Raw genomic sequence first — 25,765 nt, 5'->3', positions numbered from 1 at the left:
CGTCAGTCAGTCCTATTAATGGCACATGATATTCCCCACGAAGTGTGCTTTCCTTCCCTCCCTTTAAATTTCATGCTCCGAATTATCTCTCTGTGTGTAAAAGAGAGAGAGAGAGAATTGAACATCGCAACATAAATCCGCGCTAAGTCAACTTGAGCATGAGGATCTCTCCGCCCCGGTTCCTTCCCGCACAAGCTGCCGAGGGGCCCGAAGGAGGCGGCTGAGGCGACGCCTTTCCTCCTGACCTCGGGCCAACAGTTGCTCGCGGGAGCGCGCCCCCTGACGGGCACGCGCTTTCCTGAACGCCCAAGGCGAGCGCGGGCAAGTACCGTAAGCTATAACGGGAAAAGCGTGCGAAGGATGAGGGGGTGTCGTGTGAGGGGGGGGCTGCGGGCCTTGCCAGCAAAAGGGGCAGGAGCGGAGCATGTTGGTCTCTTAGGGGCCGAGGAAAGGGCGTGGGGCGGGCGGGGTGGGGAGCAGAGCTTGGTCGGGCTTCCTCGCCGACGCTTACTTATACCTGACTACAGCTAGTGATACTTTGGTTTGATACTGCAGCTCCTCGAAGTTAAAAAAAAAATGCAATGTTGTGTGGTGGTGAACTGTTCCTTTTTAGCAGCTGGGGAGGGAGCTCCCCTCCCCACCTTCACGCCAACCCCGGTGTGTGTGTCTAATATTGGTTTGTGGAGAGGAATGCTTGTCTCCTATGCCCTCCTTTGAGTCTGTGGGGCTTTCTGCCTCTCCCTCAGCTCGTTTTTGAGGAGAGAAAAGAAAGAATTGGAGGCGGGGAGAGAGCTGCGTGCAACTTTTATTTCTCTTATAAAAAGCTCTGTTCTTCCTGTTCCTTCCAGCTTGTTGTGTTTTATATGGGGAGAGAGGAGGGGGGGGAGAGAGAGATGGGATGGAAACTGTGGCGTCCTCCAATCCCCCCCCCCCCCGCGCGCGCTTCATTTCCAGCCCTCTCTCCGTTTGCATATCTTTGTAAGGATGGGTTTCAAGTTCACCCATCTGGGACTTGTCTTTTATGGCTGCAAGGAATAGGCAGTGCTCAGTTTCTAACTAAGGAGGCACAACTCTTGGCTGTCAATGTCTGCTCCCTGCTCCCCAATCCTACTTGCGTGGCAGCTGCTTACAGTTGTTTATTGGTGAGGGAATGTACTCCCTTCTCTGTTGTTGCCATCTTTGCTCCACAGCTGAGCCCTGGCATGGGGAGAGGGAGAGGGAGAGGGAGAGGAAAAAGCTTCAGGGTTGTACTACGGGGCTGTAGGGCATTCACTGGGTTTTAGTTTAGGGTACTGGGACATTAGGAGGGAACAGGCCAGGCCCTTTTAACAAACTGCCTACAGCCACCCCTCTTCCCCTTAATGGAAAGGAGGGGAGAGCGGAGGAGCAACACTGTTGGCTTTGCAACAGGCATATTTGTGTCCTTCTTGCCTCTCTGTTGGGAAACAGGCAGTGACATCCTATTAATCGGAAGGAAATCTGAAACCATCGCAGCCGTTAGTACAAAAATAAAGCGCCATAAGAGTAGACTTGCAAACTGTGACTGACACTTTCTGTTAACTAATGCAGAACAGTTGTCTGCTTTTAAATCTGCCAGGATCGTAGCCCATGCTTTGTAATAGATTCTGTAGAACTGTATAGTGGTATAGCATACTTTCCAGTTATCTAAATAAGCCTGTGAAGCTGAGAAACAGTACTTGCCCAGGACCATTTGGTGATTATTAATAGCTAAACGGACATGCAACTCCTTCCACACTTAAAAGCCTGCCTGCTATCTCACACTGGCGGTTGGTACTCACTTGTGTAATAGTCAGTGGGCCAGGAAGAGTATGCTTTCTTAAAATAACTAGGATTCTTTCACAACTTTCCTTTGCTCATGGGCTTCCAAGGTAACTGGGATTTCAGGAAAGTCTGATCAAACTCAGGCGACACTTGGGTATGCAGTGCAACATTAAAGGGCATATAAGTTCTTAGCTGAACTGTATTTTTGAAATGCCACATACCTTTGACACACAGAAACAATGCAGGACGGAACAGTGAAGCAGGTAAGAGGTTAAATCTGATTGTATAGGCTTTCCAGCTACCTCACTGGTTGGTCTAATGCTTAGAGTGGATATCTTTTTCAGTATTCCCTCATGGATAGCCACCTGGGGCTGCTTGTAGGGCATGTAGGGCACCCCCAGAGGCAGATGGACCCCCCCCTGGTGCAAATGGTATAGCACCAGATGTGACTCTTCCCTTTGTAGAGTAGGCTACATTCCAGCTATGTAGAAGTCGAAAGTTTCTACACACCCACCCACACAAATCTCTTCATCCATGCAAGCAGGAGACATTGTTATGGTTGGAGGATGCATTTCATCCAGGCAACAGCACTTGAGGTGAGCTTAGAGCAGGACTGGTGAAGGGCATGGTCTAGGAGATTCCTGACAGTCAAATAGAGGGGTCTGGAGGGCCACATCGAGTCCCCACACCTGCTCCCCTTAGGGTTAGGCATGGTTCTTTTTCTGTGAACTCTTGTTCATACTTCCCGGTCCAGTCTTGGGGAGGGGGCCCTCTTCTGTAGCCACTCTGTTTCTGGGTGCCAACATTGTGACAGAGCAGGAAGGAGTGGAATTGTTAGGGCTACCTTGCTCTGCTCTGCTTGGAAAGTTAGCAGCTGCTTCGGCAGTCTTGTAGTACAGGTACATCAGGGGATGACAGTTTAAGCTCTGTTTCTCTTGACTATGCTCTCAGACTTCCAGAGCTTGTCAAGCTTTCCTCTGTACTTAGAGGAATCCTAATTCCTAACCAGTGTTAGAAACTGAGATGTGAAAGCTAGGAGCTAAATAGCACCTTAAACCTAGATTATGGGTGCAACAACAGAATGTCTAGGTGAACTTTTTTATAACAAAAATACAAAGCTGAAAATGAATGAACTGCAGCTAAAATATGTTCATTTTTCACATGGTCTAGTCCACGGGTGTCAAACACAAGGCCCGCGGGCCGAATCCGGCCCGCCAGACCTCGTCATGTGGCCCGCGTAGCCGCCGTTCTCGCTGCTGTTCTCGCCCGTCCAGTGCACCATCGCCTGGTTGTGCACCGCGTCGCCTTTCAGCACGAAGGAGGTGGTGAGCAGAGAGGCCGCCTCCGGAGGTCCCCCACCGGCGCGACCCCGCAGGCCGCCCGCCTCATCCCACGGGCTGCCGCGCCTCTCCGGGGGGGGGAGGCTTCGCAAGGCTAAAGAGGAAGCCAGGGCAGCGAGCGCGATCCATCCCGTTCGCTGCTCTGGCTCCCTCTTTAGACTTGCGCGCCTCTGGGGGGGGGGGAGGCTTCGCAAGGCTAAAGAGGAAGCCAGGGCAGCGAGCGCGATCCATCCCGTTCACTGCCTTGGCTTCCTCTTTAGCCTTGCGCGCCTGGGGGGGGGGGAGGAGGTTTCGCAAGGCTAAAGAGGAAGCCAGGGCAGCGAGCGCGATCCATCCCGTTCGCTGCTCTGGCTTCCTCTTTAGACTTGTGCGCCTCTCCAGGGGGGGGGAAGGCTTCGCAAGGCTAAAGAGGAAGCCAGGGCAGCGAGCGCGATCCATCCCGTTCGCTGCCTTGGCTTCCTCTTTAGCCTTGCGCGCCTGGGGGGGGGGAGGAGGAGGCTTCGCAAGGCTAAAGAGGGAGCCAGGGCAGGGAACGCGATCCATCCCGTTCGCTGCCTTGGCTTCCTCTTTAGACTTGCGCACCTCTCCAGCGGGGGGAGGAGGCTTCGCAAGGCTAAAGAGGGAGCCAGGGCAGGGAACGCGATCCATCCCGTTCGCTGCCTTGGCTTCCTCTTTAGACTTGCGCGCCTCTCCAGGGGGGGAGGGGGGAGGAGGCTTCGCGCCTCTCCAGGGGGGGAGGGGGGAGGAGGCTTCGCAAGGCTAAAGAGGAAGCCAGGGCAGCGAGCGCGATCCATCCCGTTCGCTGCTCTGGCTTCCTCTTTAGCTTGCGCGCCTCTGGGGGGGGGAGGCTTCGCAAGGCTAAAGAGGAAGCCAGGGCAGCGAGCGCGATCCATCCCGTTCACTGCCTTGGCTTCCTCTTTAGCCTTGCGCGCCTGGGGGGGGGGGAGGTTTCGCAAGGCTAAAGAGGAAGCCAGGGCAGCGAGCGCGATCCATCCCGTTCGCTGCTCTGGCTTCCTCTTTAGACTTGCGCGCCTCTCCAGGGGGGGGGGGAGGCTTCGCAAGGCTAAAGAGGAAGCCAGGGCAGCGAGCGCGATCCATCCCGTTCGCTGCCTTGGCTTCCTCTTTAGCCTTGCGCGCCTGGGGGGGGGGGGAGGAGGAGGCTTCGCAAGGCTAAAGAGGGAGCCAGGGCAGGGAACGCGATCCATCCCGTTCGCTGCCTTGGCTTCCTCTTTAGACTTGCGCGCCTCTCCAGGGGGGGAGGGGGGAGGAGGCTTCGCGCCTCTCCAGGGGGGGAGGGGGGAGGAGGCTTCGCAAGGCTAAAGAGGAAGCCAGGGCAGCGAGCGCGATCCATCCCGTTCGCTGCTCTGGCTTCCTCTTTAGCTTGCGCGCCTCTGGGGGGGGGAGGCTTCGCAAGGCTAAAGAGGAAGCCAGGGCAGCGAGCGCGATCCATCCCGTTCACTGCCTTGGCTTCCTCTTTAGCCTTGCGCGCCTGGGGGGGGGGGGAGGTTTCGCAAGGCTAAAGAGGAAGCCAGGGCAGCGAGCGCGATCCATCCCGTTCGCTGCTCTGGCTTCCTCTTTAGACTTGCGCGCCTCTCCAGGGGGGGGGGGAGGCTTCGCAAGGCTAAAGAGGAAGCCAGGGCAGCGAGCGCGATCCATCCCGTTCGCTGCCTTGGCTTCCTCTTTAGCCTTGCGCGCCTGGGGGGGGGGGGAGGAGGAGGCTTCGCAAGGCTAAAGAGGGAGCCAGGGCAGGGAACGCGATCCATCCCGTTCGCTGCCTTGGCTTCCTCTTTAGACTTGCGCGCCTCTCCAGGGGGGGAGGGGGGAGGAGGCTTTGCGCCTCTCCAGGGGGGGAGGGGGGAGGAGGCTTCGCAAGGCTAAAGAGGGAGCCAGGGCAGCGAGCGCGATCCATCCCACTGCCCTGGCTTCCTCTTTAGCCTTGCGTGCCTCTCCAGCCGCAAGAGATCTACCAGAGGTAGATCTTAACCCTTGCCTCACCTGGGAGCTTCTCTGGGCAGGAATTCCCTCAGCTTAAGTGGGGTGGGGGAAGTGTGGCAGGTAGGGGGGTACCTGCCTAGACACTGAAGCCACATGTCTCTCAGATGAAAATTGGGAGTGGGCATTGTGTGAAGTGCTCTAATGGTGTTTCCTACTTGGCAGGGGGTTGGACTCGATGGCCCTTGTGGTCTATTCCAACTCTATGATTCTATGATTCTAAGTGGCTGTGGATCTCCTGCTGCAGAACTGTAGGACTGTATAGAGTTGGGAGGGCCACCCGAGGGTCATCTAGCCCAGCCCCCTCACAGCTAAAGAACGCCAGACAGATGGTCCCCCAACCGCTGCTTAAAAGCCTCCAGTGGTGGAGACCCCAAACACCTTCCGATGTCATAGAATTGCAGGGTTGGAAGGGAACCCCAGGAGTCATCTAGTCCAGCCCCGGTGGACAGCGGGCGCAATCCATCCCGTTGCGCAAGACTAAAGATGCTGCGCAAGGCTAAAGAGGAAGCCAGGGCAGTGAGTGGGATGGATCGCGCTCACTGCCTTGTCTTCTTTAGCCGCGCTGGAGAGGTTTAGCTCCTGGCTGGAGAGGTTGCGCGGCTATGGATCCCGTGCGCTGTCTTGGCTTCTTTGCTCTTTGGGGCTGGTGGGGGAACCCGGGCTTCCCCCGCAGCCCCGAGAAGCTCTGGGAGAAGCAGACAGGCTGCACGCAGCCTGTCCGTTGCTCTTTGGGGCTGGGGGGGAGGGATAATATTTTTTTCCTTGATTTTCCCCTGTAAAAACTAGGTGCGTCCTGTGGTCCGGTGCGTCCAATAGAGTGAAAAATACGGTAAAAGCCCATCAACTTCAGGGGTCTCAGCCTGCTCAAATATTTTAGGCCGATACAACCGGCCCTTTGAGGGTGACCAAACTGCTGGTGCGGCCCCCGATGAATTTGAGTTTGACACCCCTGGTCTAGTCCTTCCCCTGCTCACCCCCCTAATATTCTTAAGAGGGTCTCTTCTCCAGCCTTTAGAGCAGGGGTAGGCGACCTAAGGCCCATGGGCTGGATGCAGCCCAATTGCCTTCTCAATCTGACATGCGGACAGTCCGAGAATCAGCGTGTTTCTTGAGTAGAATGTGTCCTTCTATTTAAAATGCATCTCTGGGTTATTTGTGGGGCCTGCCTGGTATTTTTACATGAGTAGAATGTGTGCTTTTATTTAAAATGCATCTCTGGGTTATTTGTGGGGCTTAGGAATTCGTTCATTCCCCCCCCAAAAAAATAGTCCGGCCCACCACATGGTCTGAGGGACGGTAGACCAGCCCACAGCTGAAAAAGGTTGCTGGCCGCTGCTTTAGAGAGTAGCTGGAAGTGGGGAGACAGAAAAAGGTCCTCCTTTCCTTCCACTCTGCAGTTTTAATCTGAAATCTTAGGTGCAGTACTGTGCCCAGAGCTGAGAAACTGCTCACACTAATGAAATTCCCTTTCACAAAATGTGCCTAGAACAATGGGAGTTTTGAACACTACTGATAACAATTTATATGTGTGTTTTCTCACATTCAGGCTTTCTCCTTTCTCTTTCTCTTCCCCTTGCTCTGTTCTTTTCTCCAATATCTGCTTTATATGGTTAGGTCCTTGGTGGCAGGCACCTATCAATGTTTGTTTGTGATGTAAGGTTCGATGTACATTGATGGTGCTATATGAGCAATAGTAATGTAACCACTGTGGTGACTTTTGTCCTTAATGTTAAGTATCTTATTGCAATCTCTCTATAAAGATCTCTGTTCTCTGATTACAAATGACTTCAGATTGAATCACTGCCTACCAATGAAAGGAGGGCCAACAAGCAGGGCCTCAGATGCTGTTGTTAAGGCATAGGCAGGTTCATACAGTTCATACAAGGATTCTTTCAAACTACCTGCTCACAAAAACCATTTAAGGCTTTATAGAGTAAAACCAGCAGTTTGGAGTGGGTCTAGAAATGCAGTGTTAACCAGTGGAACTGCTATGTAATAGTCTTAAATAAATAATATAGGGCTTGACTTTTGATTGGCAATCTTCTTGGTGTTAGGTGTAGCAACCTTAAAAGCAAACAGAGAGGAAACTGATATACTTATACTATACTCAGTTATTTACTGTCGCTTTGCGTAGTTCTACCTTAGCGATGATAAAGAGTTCTCCTTAAGAGAAGAAACAAGTTGGAAATTTGTTTGTGCAACTACAATCTTTCTACTTCCAATGTTGTCTTATCACTGGAACTATTGGGCATTACATGTATTGCAGCTCTGGAATGAGCTGACCCATGTTGAATATTTTCTAAAAATTCCCTGAGCAAAACACTTTAGGTTGTGTCCCAGTCTGTGGATCCCCCCTCCCCCCAATCAGAGTGGCGCTCCTTTATTTCTTGACATCCTTTTACCACCTGTGAATTTATCTGCACAAAGCAGCTTTGGCCTTGGTTATGTTATATGTGCTTGGTACATCCAGACTTGATTACTGTAATATACTCTACATGGGGCTGCCTGTAAGAACATAGATTGCTGCCTTGAACCATGCCGGGATATGGTCTACTTCGCCCAGTATTTTCTATTCTGATTTGCAGTGCTGTCTGGGATCTTAGCAAAGTGTTTTCACATAGCATGCATCATCATCATTTTTCTGGAGATGTCAGGGACTGAATCCTGAAACCTATATGCAAAGTGTGTGCTGTACCACTGTGCTGTGGTCTATTCCTATAGAAGCCAAAAAGTTTATTTGTTAGCAGGTATCTAATTAGCAAGGAAGGATGTGTTCTTTTCTTGAACATAGCAAGGGGATTATCTAACAAGGGGGCAGCCCCACCCTACATAACTGATCACAAGACATGCACACCATTTGAATGGCAATGCCTATCAACTTGGGCCCCCTTTCAAATATTGTATTGGCGGGGTGTGGGGGGTGAAGGGATCTCAGCCCCAGCAAACTTCACAAAGTGGTTCAAAACCTTTCTAGGAGCCAACTCTCTCAGAAAGGAAAGTATAAAGGTAAAGGGACCCCTGACCATTAGGTCCAGTCGTGACCCGACTCTGGGGTTGCGGTGCTCATCTCGCTTTATTGGCCGAGGGAGCCGGCGTACAGCTTCCGGGTCATGTGGCCAGCATGACTAAGCTGCTTCTGGTGAACCAGAGCAGTGCACGGAAACACTGTCTACCTTCCCGCCAGAGCGGTACCTATTTATCTACTTGCACTTTGATGTGCTTTCGAACTGCTAGGTTGGCAGGAGCAGGGACCGAGCAACGGGAGCTCACCCCGTTGCCGGGATTCGAACCACCAACCTTCTGATCGGCAAGCCCTAGGCTCTGTGGTTTAACCCACAGCGCCACCCGCGTCCCACCCAGCCCCAATTAAGTCTCCAACTATGTCACCTACACTATGTACTCAGAAGTTCAACAGGACACACACTTCCCCGATTGCACTTTCTTCCCAGAAAATGAAACTTATTGCCCGCCCCCGTGTGCGGGGTAAGAGATCCAGCATACAGTGACTAATTATTATAGCAAAGAACCTGAAATTATCCAAAGGTTTATGTGATTAGAACATTCTTGGCCACTGTTGCTTTGCCAAAATGGAAGCCAAAAACTGGTTTTACAGGATGATTTTGTGCAGTGTATTATCCTTTGAGCAAACAGTGTAAGGTTTTGTTTGTTTTTCAAATCAGAAAAGTAGTACCAGTAATTCTTGATGAATTCAAACTATTTATTTCTTGACTATATATTTCTTCATTTATCTGCTCTGTCTCTACTAAGTCAAAGTGCTTTCTCTCCTAATCTAGGATACAGTCCTGACCCAGCTTAGCTGGAAGTAAGCCCCATTTGATTCAGTTGGACTTACTTCTGAGTTAGATATGGTTATGACTGTCCTGTCCTTGCACCTTGACTGTTCAATATTTCTTAATTCTGTTCCCTCTTTGAGTCCCCTTTCACACATTTCTTGATTACTACATTGAACTTTCACTGTCAAAATCTCCTCTATTTCTTTTTCTTTCTGAAAAATATAATTTTATTTTTTTGTTATGACAATAAACTGTAATAAAATTTAACAAACTTTGGAGTGCTGCTGTTCTTGTCACATTACCCATTTTCCTCTTTGAGTTTGTACTTTTGTTGCAAATAATAGAATCATCATCAAAACATTAATGAATCTGTGGAGGCACGTCTCTCTGTAATAACTTCTCTACTTCAGCAGGCTCAAATAAGAAGAATTGTTTCCATTGCTGTAGAACTGTCTTTAATGTTTGGCTCCTGGACAGAGTTGTTTTATTTTATTTAATCAATGAGAGAAGTTTCAGTAAAGCCAGTGTAAGTCTACAGATCTGAGACTCACAGTACATCATGGTGCATGAGTTAACTTATATCATAAAACCCTTAGATAACCAGTTTGAACCTAGCAACATTTTGGTCATTTCTGGAAGTTCTAGCATTCTAGTATGTTCCATCAACCATCTTTGTTTTCTTGACTTTCTCTTCCTGTATTCAGGTTAGGACTGTAACACTCTGGAGAAATCTTCTTGACATGGGTATGCCTTCCAGCTAACCCAGGGATGAAAAGAAAAACAGCAGAGTATTCATGGAAGCCAGTACCACAGAGCAAATCTTCTCCATGTGACCGATTCAAGCATGCCTGCTGCATCTGCAGGGGGTTCCTTTATGTTTATGGTGGACGGCAAAATACTACCTTGAATGATTTCTGGCGATACAAGATAGGTAAGTTTTCCTGTTCACTAAATCATCATCATCATCATCATCATCTTTTTATTTGTATCCTACCCAACTGACTGGGTTGCTCCAACAAATTATAAAAACACAGTAAAACATCAAACGTTAAAAACTTTGCTATAAAGAGCTGCCTTCAGATGTCATATATTGTAGTTGCATGTATCATTATGCCACTGACTAAACCAAATCTACATGCTGTATTCACACAAACCTGTTTTTCTTGACAACCTGATGAAATTTCCACCAGATTCTTTCTATAGCAGATTCCTGCCCCCCCCCCAAATCCAAGTAAGCAAAGTAAGATTAATGAATAAACTTTATCACCCTAATAACAATAATGATTGTTATGTGGATTCTTCATTCAAGCCCACCTTTACGGAAAGCTAATGCAAACCTTTTCCACATATGAAAATAAAAATAATGTAGAAGTATTATGATGACTACCTGTGGCACTTGCAGGCAAATGTTTTTGTTTTTCTGGTAAACCATACCCTTGGTTTCCTGTGTTGATAAGGAAAAGTGAACATACTTGTTCAGAAACCATTGCTGTTTCTCTTGTGTGATCCAGTGCAACAGCTTTTATGTCATTACCATTTCAGAAACTAGGAGAATGCTGAGTTTATATCTGAAAGTTTGTGAATTTGGAGGTGGGGTTTAATTCTCAGTGGCAACTATCCAAAATGGATTCTAAAAAACATTGTTGTGTTCTGTGTATCTGTGGATATTAATCATAGGACAGTCACAGGGTACTAGGCCATGGGATAAATACAGGGTTTAATTACACATTGTCAAAAATCGGGCTGCTGCCAAAATGTCATATGTCCAGTCCATGCTCCCTCTATAACGTATAGTAAAATACATGCATTTCCTTGCTGCTGTTCTACATCAGCTGACACTGGAGGGGCAGGAAGTCTCACTGCATTCTCATGCTAAGCAAGTTAAACTATGGTTATGGAGGGAAAGGATGAAACTCTTGGTAAGTGGTGACTGTTTTTGGTGGAAGCCCATATTTCTGATGTGCATTTTCTGCCTCAGCTATGTGTTTTGTCTGTGGCCAGCAACTGTTTGAGAGAGGCTCAATAAAATGCAAACCGAAACTGCATTTGTCCAATAACATGCATCCTTTTTAACAGACAAGTCTTGTTGGAGACTAGTGTAAGCAGATGGAGCCAGTATTTTCCAGCGCTGCAGACTGGCCATTGTGAAACTTGTCCATAGAGCTGAAGCTCTTGCCTTGTTTTCTAATACACAGGGACCCACAGGTATCCACTTCAATGCATCACAGAGGATGGCAGTCCATGTTTTACTTGCTTAATCTCTGTGGAATTTTAACAGAGCTTGATATAAGTAACTGTTCCATGTTGGGAGAAAGACAGGTTAGGTGATTTCATGGGTCCCTTTCACACCTTGACAATCTTAATCAAAACACTTTCTAGAGAATAATGAATGGGAGAGACTGGAAAACTCAGAAGATGGCCCTGAAGAACTGGAAGAGCACACAATGGTGGATTATCAGGCAAGTTTGAATTGATTTAGTCCTGTATAATACAATAACTAGTTCTTCTTTGCTACTGTGGACTCAGCTATACAGCTGCAAATATAATGTTTTAATTGTATTTTAAGTGCATTATACAAATGTGACACTAGATGGTGAGCTTATGGCAAATTCAATATATTTTTCAAAACACTTCTTAAAAAAAGCATTTCCACAGCGTTTTTTATATGCGTCTAGATTCTACCTGTCACTTCCCCATTATAGTCTGTGTGGCTGGTGCTGTTTTGTAGTTTAGTTTCCTGGTAGGCTCAGACTTCTGCTTCAGGGTAAGAATCTCTATTCTCTTCTTCCTGCAGCAGCAAAAATATCCAGCCCCCTCCCCCCCCCCCCGAGAAACTGCTGGGTATGTGTAACACTTGTATTCCTATAGGTCAGGTGACTGTTTTTAGCAGAAAGAACTCTAGAAGGGGAGGGAATAGCCCTTCTTTCCTAGAGAGGTTCAGCTACTGTGTTCTTTGTGGGCCTCCTTTCACTGATCACATTTTGAGACATAAACCTATAAATACAAAGTGTGATTGAACAAACACACACTTGCAAACATATGTATGGTTGTTGTTTTTCTTTAACTAAATTAGTGAGTGGGTAGCGTTATTATTGGAGTAAGATGATAGTTTGCTGTTCTCCTTTTAGGTGAAATAAGGTGAACAAGCATTTGGTTCACTGTTTTCCTTTTAGGTGAAATAAGGAACAGAGTACCATGGTTTTTTTGCAGGTGGTTTTTTTGGCATATTGTTCTCTGTTAGTGACAAGGTTGTTTCGTTGAGAGGGAATGACAATGAAACAGTCAGTCAGCTGTAGAAGGACATTCCTTTCAATAACGTTATTCAATTTATTTTTACCTACTAGGGCTGATTTAAATATCAGAAACCTTACAGCTGGCCTATGCGAAAGCTGTCAAAAAGCACATCTATGTGGTGCTCTGGCTGGCAAGCAGACACTTTAAGAACATCTTATCTTGTGTGTCAGCTTAGTACGTGCAGCATCTGCCATGTTCCTCAGTTATCTTTGTAACTGCTGACACTACCCATTTTAAATGTTACACCTGATGCGTTTCTGCAGCCTCTGTGGAGGTAACATAACATTTCAAATCAGCCCCAAGCATATGTCCCACAAATCAATTTGCACAGCCCCCTTAAAAGATGTGCCTCAAAATTATTATCTGTTCAGTAGACATTCTAGATACCCCCACAATAGTGTATTTAAAATATTTTTGTCATTCCTACAGGCCAAGCATGAGGAAACTCACATTTGGGCAACTCTATCGGGCACTTAAGCTCTCTTAGGCCTCTCCCCTCACTGGCACTGCTACGTGCCCTGTCTTTCTTTCCCCTGTGATAATGCCTCTTGCTTGCCTGGCATTTTGCATTACAGGAATGTAGCCCTCCTGTCAAATCCATTGCCCCACTGGCTTTGCCCTCTCATCACCACTGGCACATGGTCCCCAAAAGTTGCTCACAAGGGAATGTGGCCTCGGGCTGAAAAGGGTTCTCCACTCCGGCTGTAGGCTTTAACACCTTGCAGAAAGGTTCATTGTCAACAAATATTGTAATAAATGTTTGTGACCACAGTACTATCCACCTGAAGTGGCTATAGGGATCTGCCTTAGTAAGCAAGTCTTTTGGATTTAATTCTGTGTGTTCAATATTTAAGTGTGCTTGCAGTCACAAAAGTTGGCGCAGCCCATTCTGCGCCTCTCTCCATGAAACATGTGGGGGTGTGTGTGTATGTATGTGTAGAGCATGGTGCATGGGACCATTACTCCTTCCATATGTCTGTTGCTGGAGTGCAGCTTAGATTGTGATTTGAAATTTACAATGAATTCACTTGATTGCATTTGACTTTGGAAGATACAAGTATGTTTTACAAGAAAATCATTATTTTACTTTCAGGGTATCCTCTATATCTTTGGTGGAATGGTGGATTCTGCTTTCACACTGAGAAAGAATCCTCTTTGGATGTATGACACTGGTATGGAACTAGACAAGCAACATCTTTAAACAGGATTGCATATAGATTTGATAAATACGTAGGTAGGGCAGCCTGTTTGGGTGGAGTAGACAGGTGAGAATCTTTTGGCATGCCTTGTTTGCCATTATATCTGCCTGAGCTTGCTTGAAGCATCAGATTTCCAGTCAAGTTCTAGTAAGATCAATAGTCAATCCATTTGAACTATAGAATGTTTTAACATTTCAGGTAAACGTATCTATAGAAAAAGAAACACCACACTATTTAACAAGAAGCTTCCCCCGTGTCTCATTCACTATAGGATTATTCACAGCAAAACTACCCAGCAAAAGTACAGGAGTAGGAGGAGGTTGAGAAATCCACTTAACTACCTTTGTGTTGGAATCAATGTTTCACTAAACACAAATTTAGTAATTCAGCTATATATTTGTGACAGAACACTGAGTATTAGGGCCAGGACAGTCCTAGCATTCTTCCATTTGTTGATCATGTCTTTTCTGTATAGTTGGCAGGGATTCAGTTCCTGGGAACTATGAATTGCAGCCAGAAGCCTCAAGCCAATTTATAATAATAATAATAATAATAATAAATTTTATTTATATACCGCCCTCCCCAGCCGAAGCCGGCATACTAATACCTTTCAAACATTACAGAAGAGTTATAGTTGGCTTGTGGCTGAGAACCAGGGGTCTGCTCTTTTGCTATAGTGTATGCAAAACATTTCTTAGGTCCAGGCCTCATGAGAAAGCAAGATGAGATCTTCTGCATATTCCCAAGGATGGTGCGTGGGGACACAACGCCTTACCAGCCAATACTATAACATCATAACAACAGTACATCCATCATCTTTTTGGATTGGGGACAATAAATATGGTGGTATTTTTTGACCACAGGAAGCTGAGTCTGATCAGTGGTATGTCCCATCCAATATTGTCTATCCTGGTTCAAAGTGGCTCCCCTAGGTCTCTTTTTGCCATGATATCAGATTATTTTTTTTAAAAAAAACCTGAATATACCTAGGATTGAACCTGTAGCATTAAATATGCAAAACACTGAGCCATGGGTACTTCTTATTTTTTGCCAGTGTCACTTCTGACAAACACTGTTGAGATGCTACTTTTGGGCAATATTTATGACAGATGAAAGCTACCTTAGTTGCTGTTAAGGAGAACTGAACAACTTTCTTGGTTCCCATCTCCAAAGTTCAATGGGCCTTGCATGACATTACAAATAGAGCAGGAGTACCCTCTTGTGGTTAGTATTGTAACTGATATTTTATTGAAACTGCAGATTCAGCTAAATGGATGGAGCGCCAACTCACAGCAGGGGAGAGTGAAGTAAGAAATTTGGAAAACAGAAATGTGTGAATCATACATGAAACATGTTGGTTTGTTGATCCAACAGCTTGCTTAGGAATATGTTCTGAAAACTGTTCCAGAGTTCATCCAGGGAAATGCAGCAGCAGAGTAATTTTATGCTGTTGGTATCACTTTTTCACTGTAAGGGGAGGGATACTCATTTCTTCTATATTCTTAAATAATCTATATAGCATGCATATTTTTGGATCTTATATTTTGGAGGGAAGCAATCCCCAGCAGCCTCTGGCACCCTTCAAAATCTGCTTTGAAGGGTCCCCCAGCACACTGGAGCATATTACAGTGGTAGCTCGACGCTTCAGACTCCGCTAACCCAGAAATAGTACCTCGGGTTAAGAACTTTGCTTCAGGATGAGAACAGAAATCGTGCTCCAGCGACACGGCGGCAGGCCCCATTAGCTAAAGTGGTACCTCAGGTTAAGAACAGTTTCAGGTTAAGAACAGACCTCCAGAATGAATTAAGTTCTTAACCCAAGGTACCACTGTACTAGGGCGGGGGGGGCAGCTGAAAATGGCTTCCTTCCCCATTCTACTGACTTTACTGCCAGCTGAGCAACACAGTTGGACACAACCTATGAGTATTTCTTTGTTTATAAGATGTAGCACATTTATAACTGCTCTCTATACCAAATTACGTATGGTACTCTCTATACCAAATTACTTATAGATTGTGAGCTGCCCAGATAATGTTAAAGGTTAGCTATATAATTTTTCATTAATAAATACCAGGGTTTCTTCATGTATATAAGAAAAGACTATTTTGGTGAAAACCAGGCATACCATTTAGAAGCATGGGGCACTAGGGAAGTTTAGGCTGCCACACTTCATGAAGACAAGCACACACACAACCAAGAGCTTAGGTTCAGGGAGCTCTTAACATCAAGGATCAAGGTCTTGTGTGGTGGGGGCAGCCTGTACTTGTTCCTTCAAGTTTTGAACTACCTTCCCTCCTAAGCAGCAGCAGTAGTAGGGGCTTAGTCAAAGGGTGAACAGAGGCAGCCTTGCCTTTCCAACTTTTTCTCCTGTGAAACTGTACCAGAGCTTTATTTCTTTGTTGTTAAGAGCTTCCAGGCTGCTTTCATCCTCCATCAGACACACTTGGTCCTAACCAACTTTGCAAACAGTGCTGTATTATCACTTTTTTCAGGGGGAAAGCACTTTGAAGACTCACTATTCAAACAAACCTGAAGGAAACATGCAACTGTTTCTGAGGGTTGTTGCTTCTGGTGAATTATCTGAGGCACAGCCTCAACTATGATGTCATTGCCAGTTTTAACCTGCAGCCCCCCCCCCCGTCAACTATTTGCTAATCCATCCTTTTCTGAGAGGGGTTTATTTTCCTAGATGATGCCCTTCTCTATAGTTAGGGTGGTTTCTTCTGGTGGAAACACTGCATGGGCACACTACATTTCTTGTACTTCATTGCACTAGCTATTTATTATTAGAAGTGCTCCTACTGCTCATTCTGGACTTGAATTTTCTGTTACCTAATTTTTATAGTAGTAGGTGATTCTGGAGTAGATTGACCATGTAACTAACTCTGCCTTCCTGGTTAGAAAAGTTTGGATAGCATGCCCTTTCCAAAGGCACCACCATGCTTGCTTTTGCAGTGCAGTGGAATATGAGTAACTCTCACAGCTGTTCATTGCTTTTCTCTACTCCTTCAACTGACAACAAGCCCGTCCCATACCCATCAAGTGGTTGTATGAACAGAAATGCTCAGTGGTACCTTGGGTTAAGAACGTAATTTGTTCTGGAGGTCTGTTCTTAACCTGAAACTGTTCTTAACCTGAAGCACCACTTTAGCTAATGGGGCCTCCCGCTGCTGCCATGCGATTTCTGTTCTCATCCTGAAGCAAAGTTCTTAACCTGAAGTACTATTTCTGGGTTAGCGGAGGCTGTAACCTGAAGCATCTGTAACCTGAAGCATCTGTAACCTGAGGTACCACTGTACTGATGTTCATAAAGGTGTCAGTTACTGATGTTTTACAAGGCCAGTGTGAATGCATTTTTAAGTGGAAGTAGTAAGGGGGGGGGTCTGCTTGGATAGATGTGATGGCAACAACTGTTAATGGTAGTTGTTTCATTACTATCCTCTCTGCAGGGAACGGCTCCAGTTAATCGGAAGGGCCACAGTGCAGTTGTCTACAAAGGCATCATGTACATGTATGGTGGATACGTTGACCTTAAGGGTGCTTCTCAAGAATTCTGGACTTTCTGTCTAAGTAAGTAAGTTGAGCTTTCTCTGTAGGCATGTTACTGCAACCCAGCAGTGAGGAACCTCTGGCTTGTGTCCTTATTAGGCTTACTGGGCATCCTCCTTGGGCTGTGGTGTGATTTGGCCCAAATTGCAGCCATCACTTGGTGTCATACGGCATCAGCCATGGAACAGGTAAATCTGCACAGCCATCTTGAAAATGAAAAATTGGTAGAACACTCTGTACACTTCCAATTGTTCCTTTCCAGCTGCTGGTAGAATTTTGCACTTTTTCTGTCACCCTACCCACCTGTCAAAGTGGTATTTTTTGTGTGTGTGTGTTTTACATTTAGCAACCACCCAATTAGTTAGAAAGGAAACAGCTAGAATTTCCTTTGATTCTTTGCAGCCACAGCTTGAATTTAAGAGTGTACTTTGGGTTCTTCCTTTGAAACTCAATCCCCTGATGTCATGTGACTGGCAGGTGGACAGTTCTGTCAAAGTGGCCAGCAGTGGGTAGGGCAATTTTGGATCCTGCTCCCCATCCCTACTGAAGTGGCTGGTGGTTATGATACAAAACCCTTTTGAAACATCTAAAATGAGAATGAAAATGCAATTCTGTAGCTGGCTTCGGCTCCATGTTTATCTGGGTATTGAATTAAACCAGGGATGGGGGAACTTCAAGCTTATGGACCAAATATGACCTTTCAAGCCTCTTTACCTGGTCCTCTAGACTCTTCTCAGGCCATACCTCTAAGAGCCCTGCTCCATGCATGCCCTCCTCAAATGCTTATGCCTGTCTGGAATGTGTAACAGCAACAGGATGTCATTTGCATGCCTTGAAGGAGGATGGTGGATATGTAGAAACATCTGAATTTGTATTCCTGTGGTAAAGGCACTTGTGAGGGAGTACTCTGCAGGATTAAACCCTCCTGCTCCCCACTGAGAAAGAGGACAAGACACAACTTCTTCCCCTGCTCCCCTCCCAACCGTATGTTTAGTTAGGTTTTTGGAAACCCTTATTAAACATCAGCTCACCACCTGAAATGATTTGGATCTGGGGAACTGTGCACAGCCTTTAGTCACATCTGTTGATTTTTGTCTCTGGTCCTACCCCACTGGCATGCAAGCCCCAGAAGGGAATGTAGATGTTGGGCTGGAAAAGGTTCCCTGCCCCTATGTTGAAACAGAAATGGACTGTAATCTTCTTCCTCCAGATAAAAAACAGTGGACACCAGCTGTATCTTACGGTGGTAGCCCAGGCCCTCGACATGGCCACTCAGCTGTGGTTCATGGCAACAACATGTACTTGTTTGGAGGGCTGATGGGTCTGAGTGAACAAAAAGACTTCTGGAAGTGGGATTTCATGGCTGCCAACTGGTCTAGTATCAGAACGAGGTAAAATCTTTTGAGAGCTATTAACCAGCATTTTCAGCAAGCTGTAGTTTGAGAATGGAGTAGATAAAACTACCCAAAATTAGAAACGTTAAAAATATGTGTGTCTCGGGGAGCTAGGCAGCTATGATGGCTGCCTCTGAGGGATGTGGATTAAGCAGTATTTGTACTTTGTGGAACAGCAAGTTGGTTCCCTTTCTAACGTGGGGTAGGGAATGTGTGGTGCTCTGGATGTTGTGGGTCTCCCAACCCCCATCAGCCCCATCTAGTGTGTCCAGTTCATTGGGTATGGTGGGAGTTGTAGTCTAGCAACATCCAGAGGGTCAAAAGTTCCCCACCTCTGTTTATAAGCTGTTGAACTCATGCTTTAATAATGCACATGTTGGCATCATTCTAGTCACATTCTCTGTGATCCAAAGAACGGTGTTGAAAAGCAGAAGGCATTTCTAATGCATTTCTTGGGCAAGGTCTCTTGTTCTGGAAGAGGCTGCCGTGGGAAGTCAAGCCCTGATATACAAAATTACAATGCTGTGATAAGGGAGGATTACATTTATATACAATGGTACCTCGCAAGACGAATGCCTCGCAAGACAAAAAACTCGCCAGACGAAAGGCTTTTTTGTTTTTTGAGCTGCTTCGCAAGACGATTTTCCCTATGGGCTTGCTTCGCAAGACGGAAACGTCTTGCAAGTTTGTTTCCTTTTTCTTAACACCGTTAATACAGTTGCGACTTGACTTCGAGGAGCAACTCATAGAACGCGGTTGGTAGCCTTTTTTGAGGTTTTTAAAGACTTTGGTGATTTTTGAAGCTTTTCCAAAACTTTCCCGACACCGTGCTTCGCAAAACGAAAAAAATCACAAGACGACAAAACTCGCGGAACGAATTAATTTCGTCTTGCGAGGCACCACTGTACTGAGCCACACATTTCTGTCAGAATCAGGCCGAGACTTTTTGAGGAGGTAACTTTTTAAAAATTAGGGCAGTTTCACAAATGTTTGTACTTTTTAAAAGAAAGTATATTCAACTTGGGCTGACCAAGAATTATTGCATAATCATCCGTAACAGCCAATTTAGGGAGCATTATACATTCAGATACCTTCATTCAGTGCAGTTCCCTCTATCTTATGTAATTAATGGTGCTGTATAGTGCTGACCAAACAGAAACTAAAATCCTACCTCATTTTCATCAGCATAAACATTACTGATCTGTGTTCCTTGTTCTCTGTTGTGCTTGTGTTTAGTCATGGGCCTCCTAAAGTGGTGGGACACTCAGCTTTAATATTTGAAGATTCCATGCTGCTCTTTGGCGGAGGAATTTCTAATACTAGGCCAAGCAGTATTCTGTGGAAATACCATTTTCCATCTCAGATGTGGAAACAACTGGCTTGGACAACAGAACCTTCATCCAAAGCTTTTCACTGCATGTTGGGGATTGGATATGGCTTCCAAGGGATTGCTGGTTCTTCAAGGAAGTCACTCAGCTATTTGCATCAAAAAGAAATGGGTTGTTCAAAGCTACTGGCCATCTCTAAGCAGCATGCCTGTTTCTGTGAGTATATTCACCAGGAGCCCTCATACCAGACATTCAGCAACGACAGTAGCACTGAAATTGAAATGAAAACCTTTTACCTGTCTCGGGAGGAGCCAGGATTTTGCTCACACCAAACCACTTCGAGTTCAGAACTGAGTGCAAATGAGAAAGCATGCATATTGTCCGAGAGGGAGAGAACATCCTACCTAAACCTACCAAGAGAACAGGACTTTACAGAGGAAAATGCAAGTTTCATTGATCTGACGCCTGCCTCTGTGGACATTTGTGAGTCTTCTGCCTCCATGGACATTAGTGAGTCTTCTGCTGTGCTGCTGCTTATTGGAGGTAAACCTTTGTCAAGTTCCTCTTCAATTTCATTTTGGCAAATGGAGCTAGACAAAATTTAAATGGCGCATATACACATACTAAGGAGTGAGAACAAAAATACACCCTGTTGTATTTTACCCATTTTGTCATGAAATCAAAATGTCATGTGAATATGAAGTATCTAAGTATTTGAGAATGACAGCGTTACCACTTCATGGAGCCACTCACTCAGGGAAATAAACCATGCTGCTATTTTCAATGAATTGGTTTGGGCCTGCATGCTTGGATTAAGCAGCTTCATTGTGAATGCAGAAAAAGCGTCCGGTAAACCTGCTGCTTGTCCCTACAGTTAATTATTTTATTTATATAGAGCAAAGCTGCTCAAATTGTGGCCCATGGTGGTCTGCAACATGGCTCTGGATTTATAGTTGAAGATGGAACATCAATAGTCGTGTTGATTTTTAATTGTTTTTTATGCCTTATATTGTATTCTTACTGAATTACAATTTGAAATCTATGGCATATGAATTGGAATACAATATACAGAAAACAAAAGGAACAATAAAAATACAATTAAAAATCATACTGCAGCCAGCCTAGCAAATTACAGTTGCTACAACAGCACAAAAATCCTTAATCAGTCTACCAAGACTCTCAGCAACCTTCAAGTGGTCCATGAGAAAATGTTTTGGAAGCATTGCTTTAGAGTGTTTAAAGCCCTTCTTAGGTTACCTTCTTAATCCTTACAGCAGCCCTGTAAGGTAGGATCAGAGTTGTTATCCCAAAGTTGCAGATAGGGGTGCTGGTAAAAGATTCTGTCTTACCTAGGTGTACACAAGGGTATGTTGAAACCAGTGGACAACTTAGTTCTTAGCTGCTTTGCCATACCACTTGAATCTACACCACCCCATCATCTCTATATAAAGTGGCCCTGCTAATTAATTTTAGACCCCTAGAAAAAGAACCAAAATTAAGTTAATTCCCCTGTAGTTAAGATATGTTAAGGCAAGCAGGCTTCTCCCTAAGCCAGGGAAGGCAGAGTGCACAGATGTGCATACACTCACTCCATCCTTCCCCAGTAGCTAGGCTTTGGATGGGGGGAGGGTGCCCCCCCCTTTTTGCCAGTCTATTGGAAGATGCGATCTACCTGGAGTTTAAGTGGGGAAACGAGATAATCTCCCCCTAGCTTTTTTCAAAACTAATTGCAGAAGGGGTATGTGCATGCCACAGCTGGGGCTGCATGCGACTCTTAATCTCAGGGTCATGGGTTTGAGCCCCACACTGGGGAATATATTCCTGCATTGCAAGGGGTTGGACTGCATGACCCTTGTGGTCCCTTCCAACTCTACAATTCTATGATTCTATAGTAACTTAATATTATGCTGAAAACCAATTCTGGTGCTTGTATGGGACTATCACAGTACTTTGCTGGTCCCCAAGGAAGGATATTTTTTGTTTGGACATTCCCACTGGTGAATCTTGAAATCTGCTGTGCTCAATCAGAGATGGAAAATGGTCCCTTGAAGTTAACCTTTCCTGACATTTGCCAGAAAACAAGGTTACAAAGTACACAGCTATTGTAAAAGCTTGCTGTATGCCTTATCAGTTTCAGAAGTGCTGCTCTTCAAATTGTCTTTAAAAGTTTAGCTGCCACTAAACAGCACATGGTGAGCTTTATAAGTGATCTTATTTTTATATTTTTAGACTTTGACATTTATTTTTTGTGATAAAACTACATAAAATTATATTACTATGTTTTTGTGATTAAACTATATAAGCATCATTTTTTGTATGTATGCTGTTTGTATCTGAGAAGCAATGCATGATTGATGAAGGATTTAAAGTTGGACAATAATTACAGAAGCATATATTATTAAATTGTTGGCAATATTGCTGGTCATTAGTCACCATTTGATTTAGACTTAATGTTGCACTTTGCCTGTAGCAATTGTGTAAAAACACTTTTAAGAATCAGTGTACCCACTTAGAATGAAGTGGAGGTCAAATTTGTTGATCTAAGAAGCAATTTGGATTCTGGAATAAAATTTAAGGCCTAATTCTAGGTCAGCTAATCAATTAATTCACTTTCCAGACAAAATTGTGGGTAGAAATCTTAAGACTGAACTTCTCTCCTTGGGTGCAACTATTACTTGGTATGATTCATATAAGAGGTCATCAGGAAATAGTGTGTTGTCAGTGCTGTATGAGAAACACAGAACTTCACCCAAGATAAGGGGGGCTGCTAGGGACAGGCAAAAATGCAGGAATGAAGCAGATTGTTTGCACATTGCAAAATTATTGTAAAAGAAAAACAGATAGAGGCAGTCAATTTGCACAGTTGTGTTATATTTAGAAATAAACTACAACAGTTTGTGACTGATTCCAAGTGGACTACAAATCACAGTTCCCATATACAGATGTTCAGTTCAGTGCAGTTACTGTAGCACATTTTATATATGTTACCATGAAACACAGTGTTCCTTATATATAATACTTAAAAAAACAAATAAGTTATACTCAGAGCTAGTGTCAAGCTCTACATCATTTAAAAAGAATTACAAATACAGCAGTTAGTGGGTGTGATTTTTTAAAAACAAACAAAATACTCTAACTCAAAATAATAAATCTTACATACTTTAAAGTAAGATTGTCCAGTTGAGGGAAGTAAGAGGATAAACAAATCAGTCACCAAACCTTTCTGCTGGGGGTGCTGCAGTAGAATGCTCCCTATTCTCTGATGCATGCGGAATGCCATACCTCCCCCAGGGCCATCAATTTCACAGTAAGAAAAAAGTTGAACATTTTGTTCCAGGAGGATGACTGTTGATATTCAGTGTTTGCACCAGAGAACAAAACAGCCATAATCACTAGTGAAACACAATGTCTAGCTCACCAGATAGATAGATAGATAGATAGATAGATAGGAGTGAACCTCCTTACAAACTCTACTGTGCATGTACTGTAACATACAAGATGTGTGGTCTACAGACTCTACACAGAGGCATGATTCTCCATTGGCTTTACACATGTATAGGACTCCATCTAAAGCTGTTGCTGTTGTTGGGGAGCTGGAGGCCAAGGCTGGCACTTATTCCTTTAGCATGTAGATAGAATTGCCATTTGGTAAATGTATGAACTCTAAGCATGGTCAGCCCATGAACTAGTTTATGATCAGTTGCTGTAAACAAAAGTGAAATTCTGCATGCATTGGGCCAGGGCTGGGGAATTTGTGGCTCTTCAGATGTCTCCAACTCCATTTGTAGTCCAGCAACATCTAAAGGGCACCAGGTTCCACACCCCTGCAATAGGCAGAACAAAAGCTACTTTCCAAGCATTTCTCAATATGGTGGTTGCTCTCAACCAGCACAATCCTTCTAACATCAGGTAACAGTAATCTGCAAATATGCCGTCAAGTGTCTTATAGCCAAATGTTCAGGCGAGCAACTTTACTGCTCACCTCCACTAACACATATTGCATTTATGAAAGACTGAGTTCCCTCTGTGATAACTGCACCTTTCATATGACAGTGTTTGCATGACACAATAAGCATTATTTCTTTTGTACAACACAACCATTGAATACTGATGACATCTCATCATGAACTGCATGGCAATAACAAGGGCTATATACCATACCCAGTTTCTTACTGTGAACAGGAATAGGCATTTGTTTCTAGGAAAAAGACTGTCTACTTTGCAAGTCATGTAGGTCCACCATTAAATAAAATATAAATATAGATCATGAGATCTGTGTCTTGCACAGTAATCCTCCATCAGTCAAATGAATAATCAATTTTGGCTATATATTTTTAAAAATACATTTGATAGCTATAGTGGTCAGCAATATTGTAGTCTAAGACTTCCTAGTAATTCAGAATTTTACAGTAGTGGAAATGAGAACAATTTCTTACATCTGAGCATCTCTCCATTTTTCCTTTGTTTTTGGCTTGGCTTGCGTAGGACTCTAAATCACACAGAGTAACACAAATTTTGTTGTTGTTCAGTAGTCATTCTCTAACAACCCTAACATGCAACATTTTAGAAACTAGCTATACCTGCAATCTAGGAAACTCAAGGAAGTTTCACTAACATTCTAGATAGCAAACCGTTTATTAACCTTTCTTCTACTTCCACTCTCTTGTAATCGGGGGTATATTAAAAATAATTACTGTAGCATCTAAAATACACTCTTCTGTTAAAATTACTGATAAAACTCATGAGGTGATTTGGATTTTACCTCCAGATTGTTTGAAATGGTTTAGGCAGTTTCTTCTCCAGTTTGCTGATAATCTACACTCAGAGCATACTTTAAAAATGAAATTCGATCCTCACAATGCTACAGATAAAAAGCATTGCAACTGCTCTTATTTCAGAAGCAGCATTTAACAAGTAAAGAATGGGGAAAGGGAAGGGTGATCAAGCTGTTCATAGTGTATTGGTTCATTAGCCTGTGTCAACCCACCCCCAAAACAAGGAAGGTTTCTTGCACCATAAAATGTTTTCTTGAAACAGATACAACACTAAATAAATCAAGTTTAAGCGAACTTGCTCCAATTCTTTAAGCCTACCCTTCCAACTGGGCAGCGAGTTGAGAGCCATTTTGGGAAGATAAAGATGATCACATTTCTACATTTTTTGTCTTTTTTGAAAACCAAAAGAATAAAGTTATTTTTTGAACATTAACAATAGAATCGTGTCCTAACCAGTAACTGTGTCCTACCAAGTTTTATTGTTCGCTCTCAATGCCCATGGAGAAATTGGTCCACAAACAAAAAAATGCTAAGCATGAGTTAAACTTGGGATTCATGTAGTTCCACCAATGGACAGCAATTTCCCTGAGTTTGTAGTAGAAAAAGATTTCCCCACTGGTCCAAAACTATTAGCACTTCAATAATACTGAGGGAGACTCTTTCACTAAATGTCCAGTCACTGGTCTAATTTGAAGAAGATAGGTGAACTACTGGAATGTGTCTGAACACATTCTAGACACATTCTAGACTAGACTAGAAAATCAAGATGTAAAACCTGCCAATTGCAACCTCATTTGAAGAAAAAAAATTGTAGTGGAACATAGGAAAAAAGGCAGTAATTCTAATTAGTCTGTACTTATAGTACAGAAATCAGCTATTGACAAGTTCATAGAACATACCTTAAAACAATTTTCAGTTTCGTTGGAAGGAACTTTCCAAACAGAAGCCAGTGAAAAGCCGCAAGGGAACATGCCTTTCCATTCTGAAGCTCTTCTGCAGCAGAAGTTTACACACTAGCAGTATTTTAGACACATGTTATAGAGAATGGGACAAAATGTGGAACAGTTACACTCACACACTATGGTAGCCTAAAAGTGTTTGGTAGAAAATTGCTTTGCCTCTTTGACTAGAGAGAGCGGAACCTGCCAGTTGGGTAACCTATAGAGGTGCTGCATATTCAGTTTCTTTCATACATGGTGAGCAAAAGTGCAAAGTCTAGAAAGTGGATTAAGGCCAAGAACATTTGACAGATATCAGTACAAAAGAGGATTCAAAGGAGATGTTAAGAAAGAAGAGCTTGCTCTATAAAAACAC

The 25,765-nt window shown here is 44.4% G+C and overlaps 1 protein-coding gene across 1 annotated transcript; it reads left to right on the top strand.

Moving 5' to 3' along the window:
- Window positions 1–24,839, top strand: LOC309541093 (uncharacterized protein). The gene is made up of 8 exons (XM_082238493.1): window positions 1–330; window positions 9,616–9,842; window positions 11,291–11,370; window positions 13,299–13,377; window positions 14,665–14,711; window positions 16,855–16,975; window positions 18,165–18,345; window positions 19,585–24,839. The coding sequence occupies exons 2-8, from the start codon at window positions 9,680–9,682 to the stop codon at window positions 20,279–20,281; spliced, it is 1,368 nt and encodes a 455-aa protein (XP_082094619.1). The 5' UTR covers window positions 1–330; window positions 9,616–9,679; the 3' UTR covers window positions 20,282–24,839.
- Window positions 24,840–25,765: the final 926 nt, after the last annotated feature.

This window comes from Podarcis vaucheri (genome assembly GCF_965113315.1).
Source record: "Podarcis vaucheri genome assembly, chromosome: 1".
NCBI classification, from domain to species: Eukaryota; Metazoa; Chordata; class Lepidosauria; order Squamata; family Lacertidae; genus Podarcis; species Podarcis vaucheri.
Note: the sequence above shows the minus strand (reverse complement) of the source record. Positions and strands in the feature narration are given on the sequence as shown.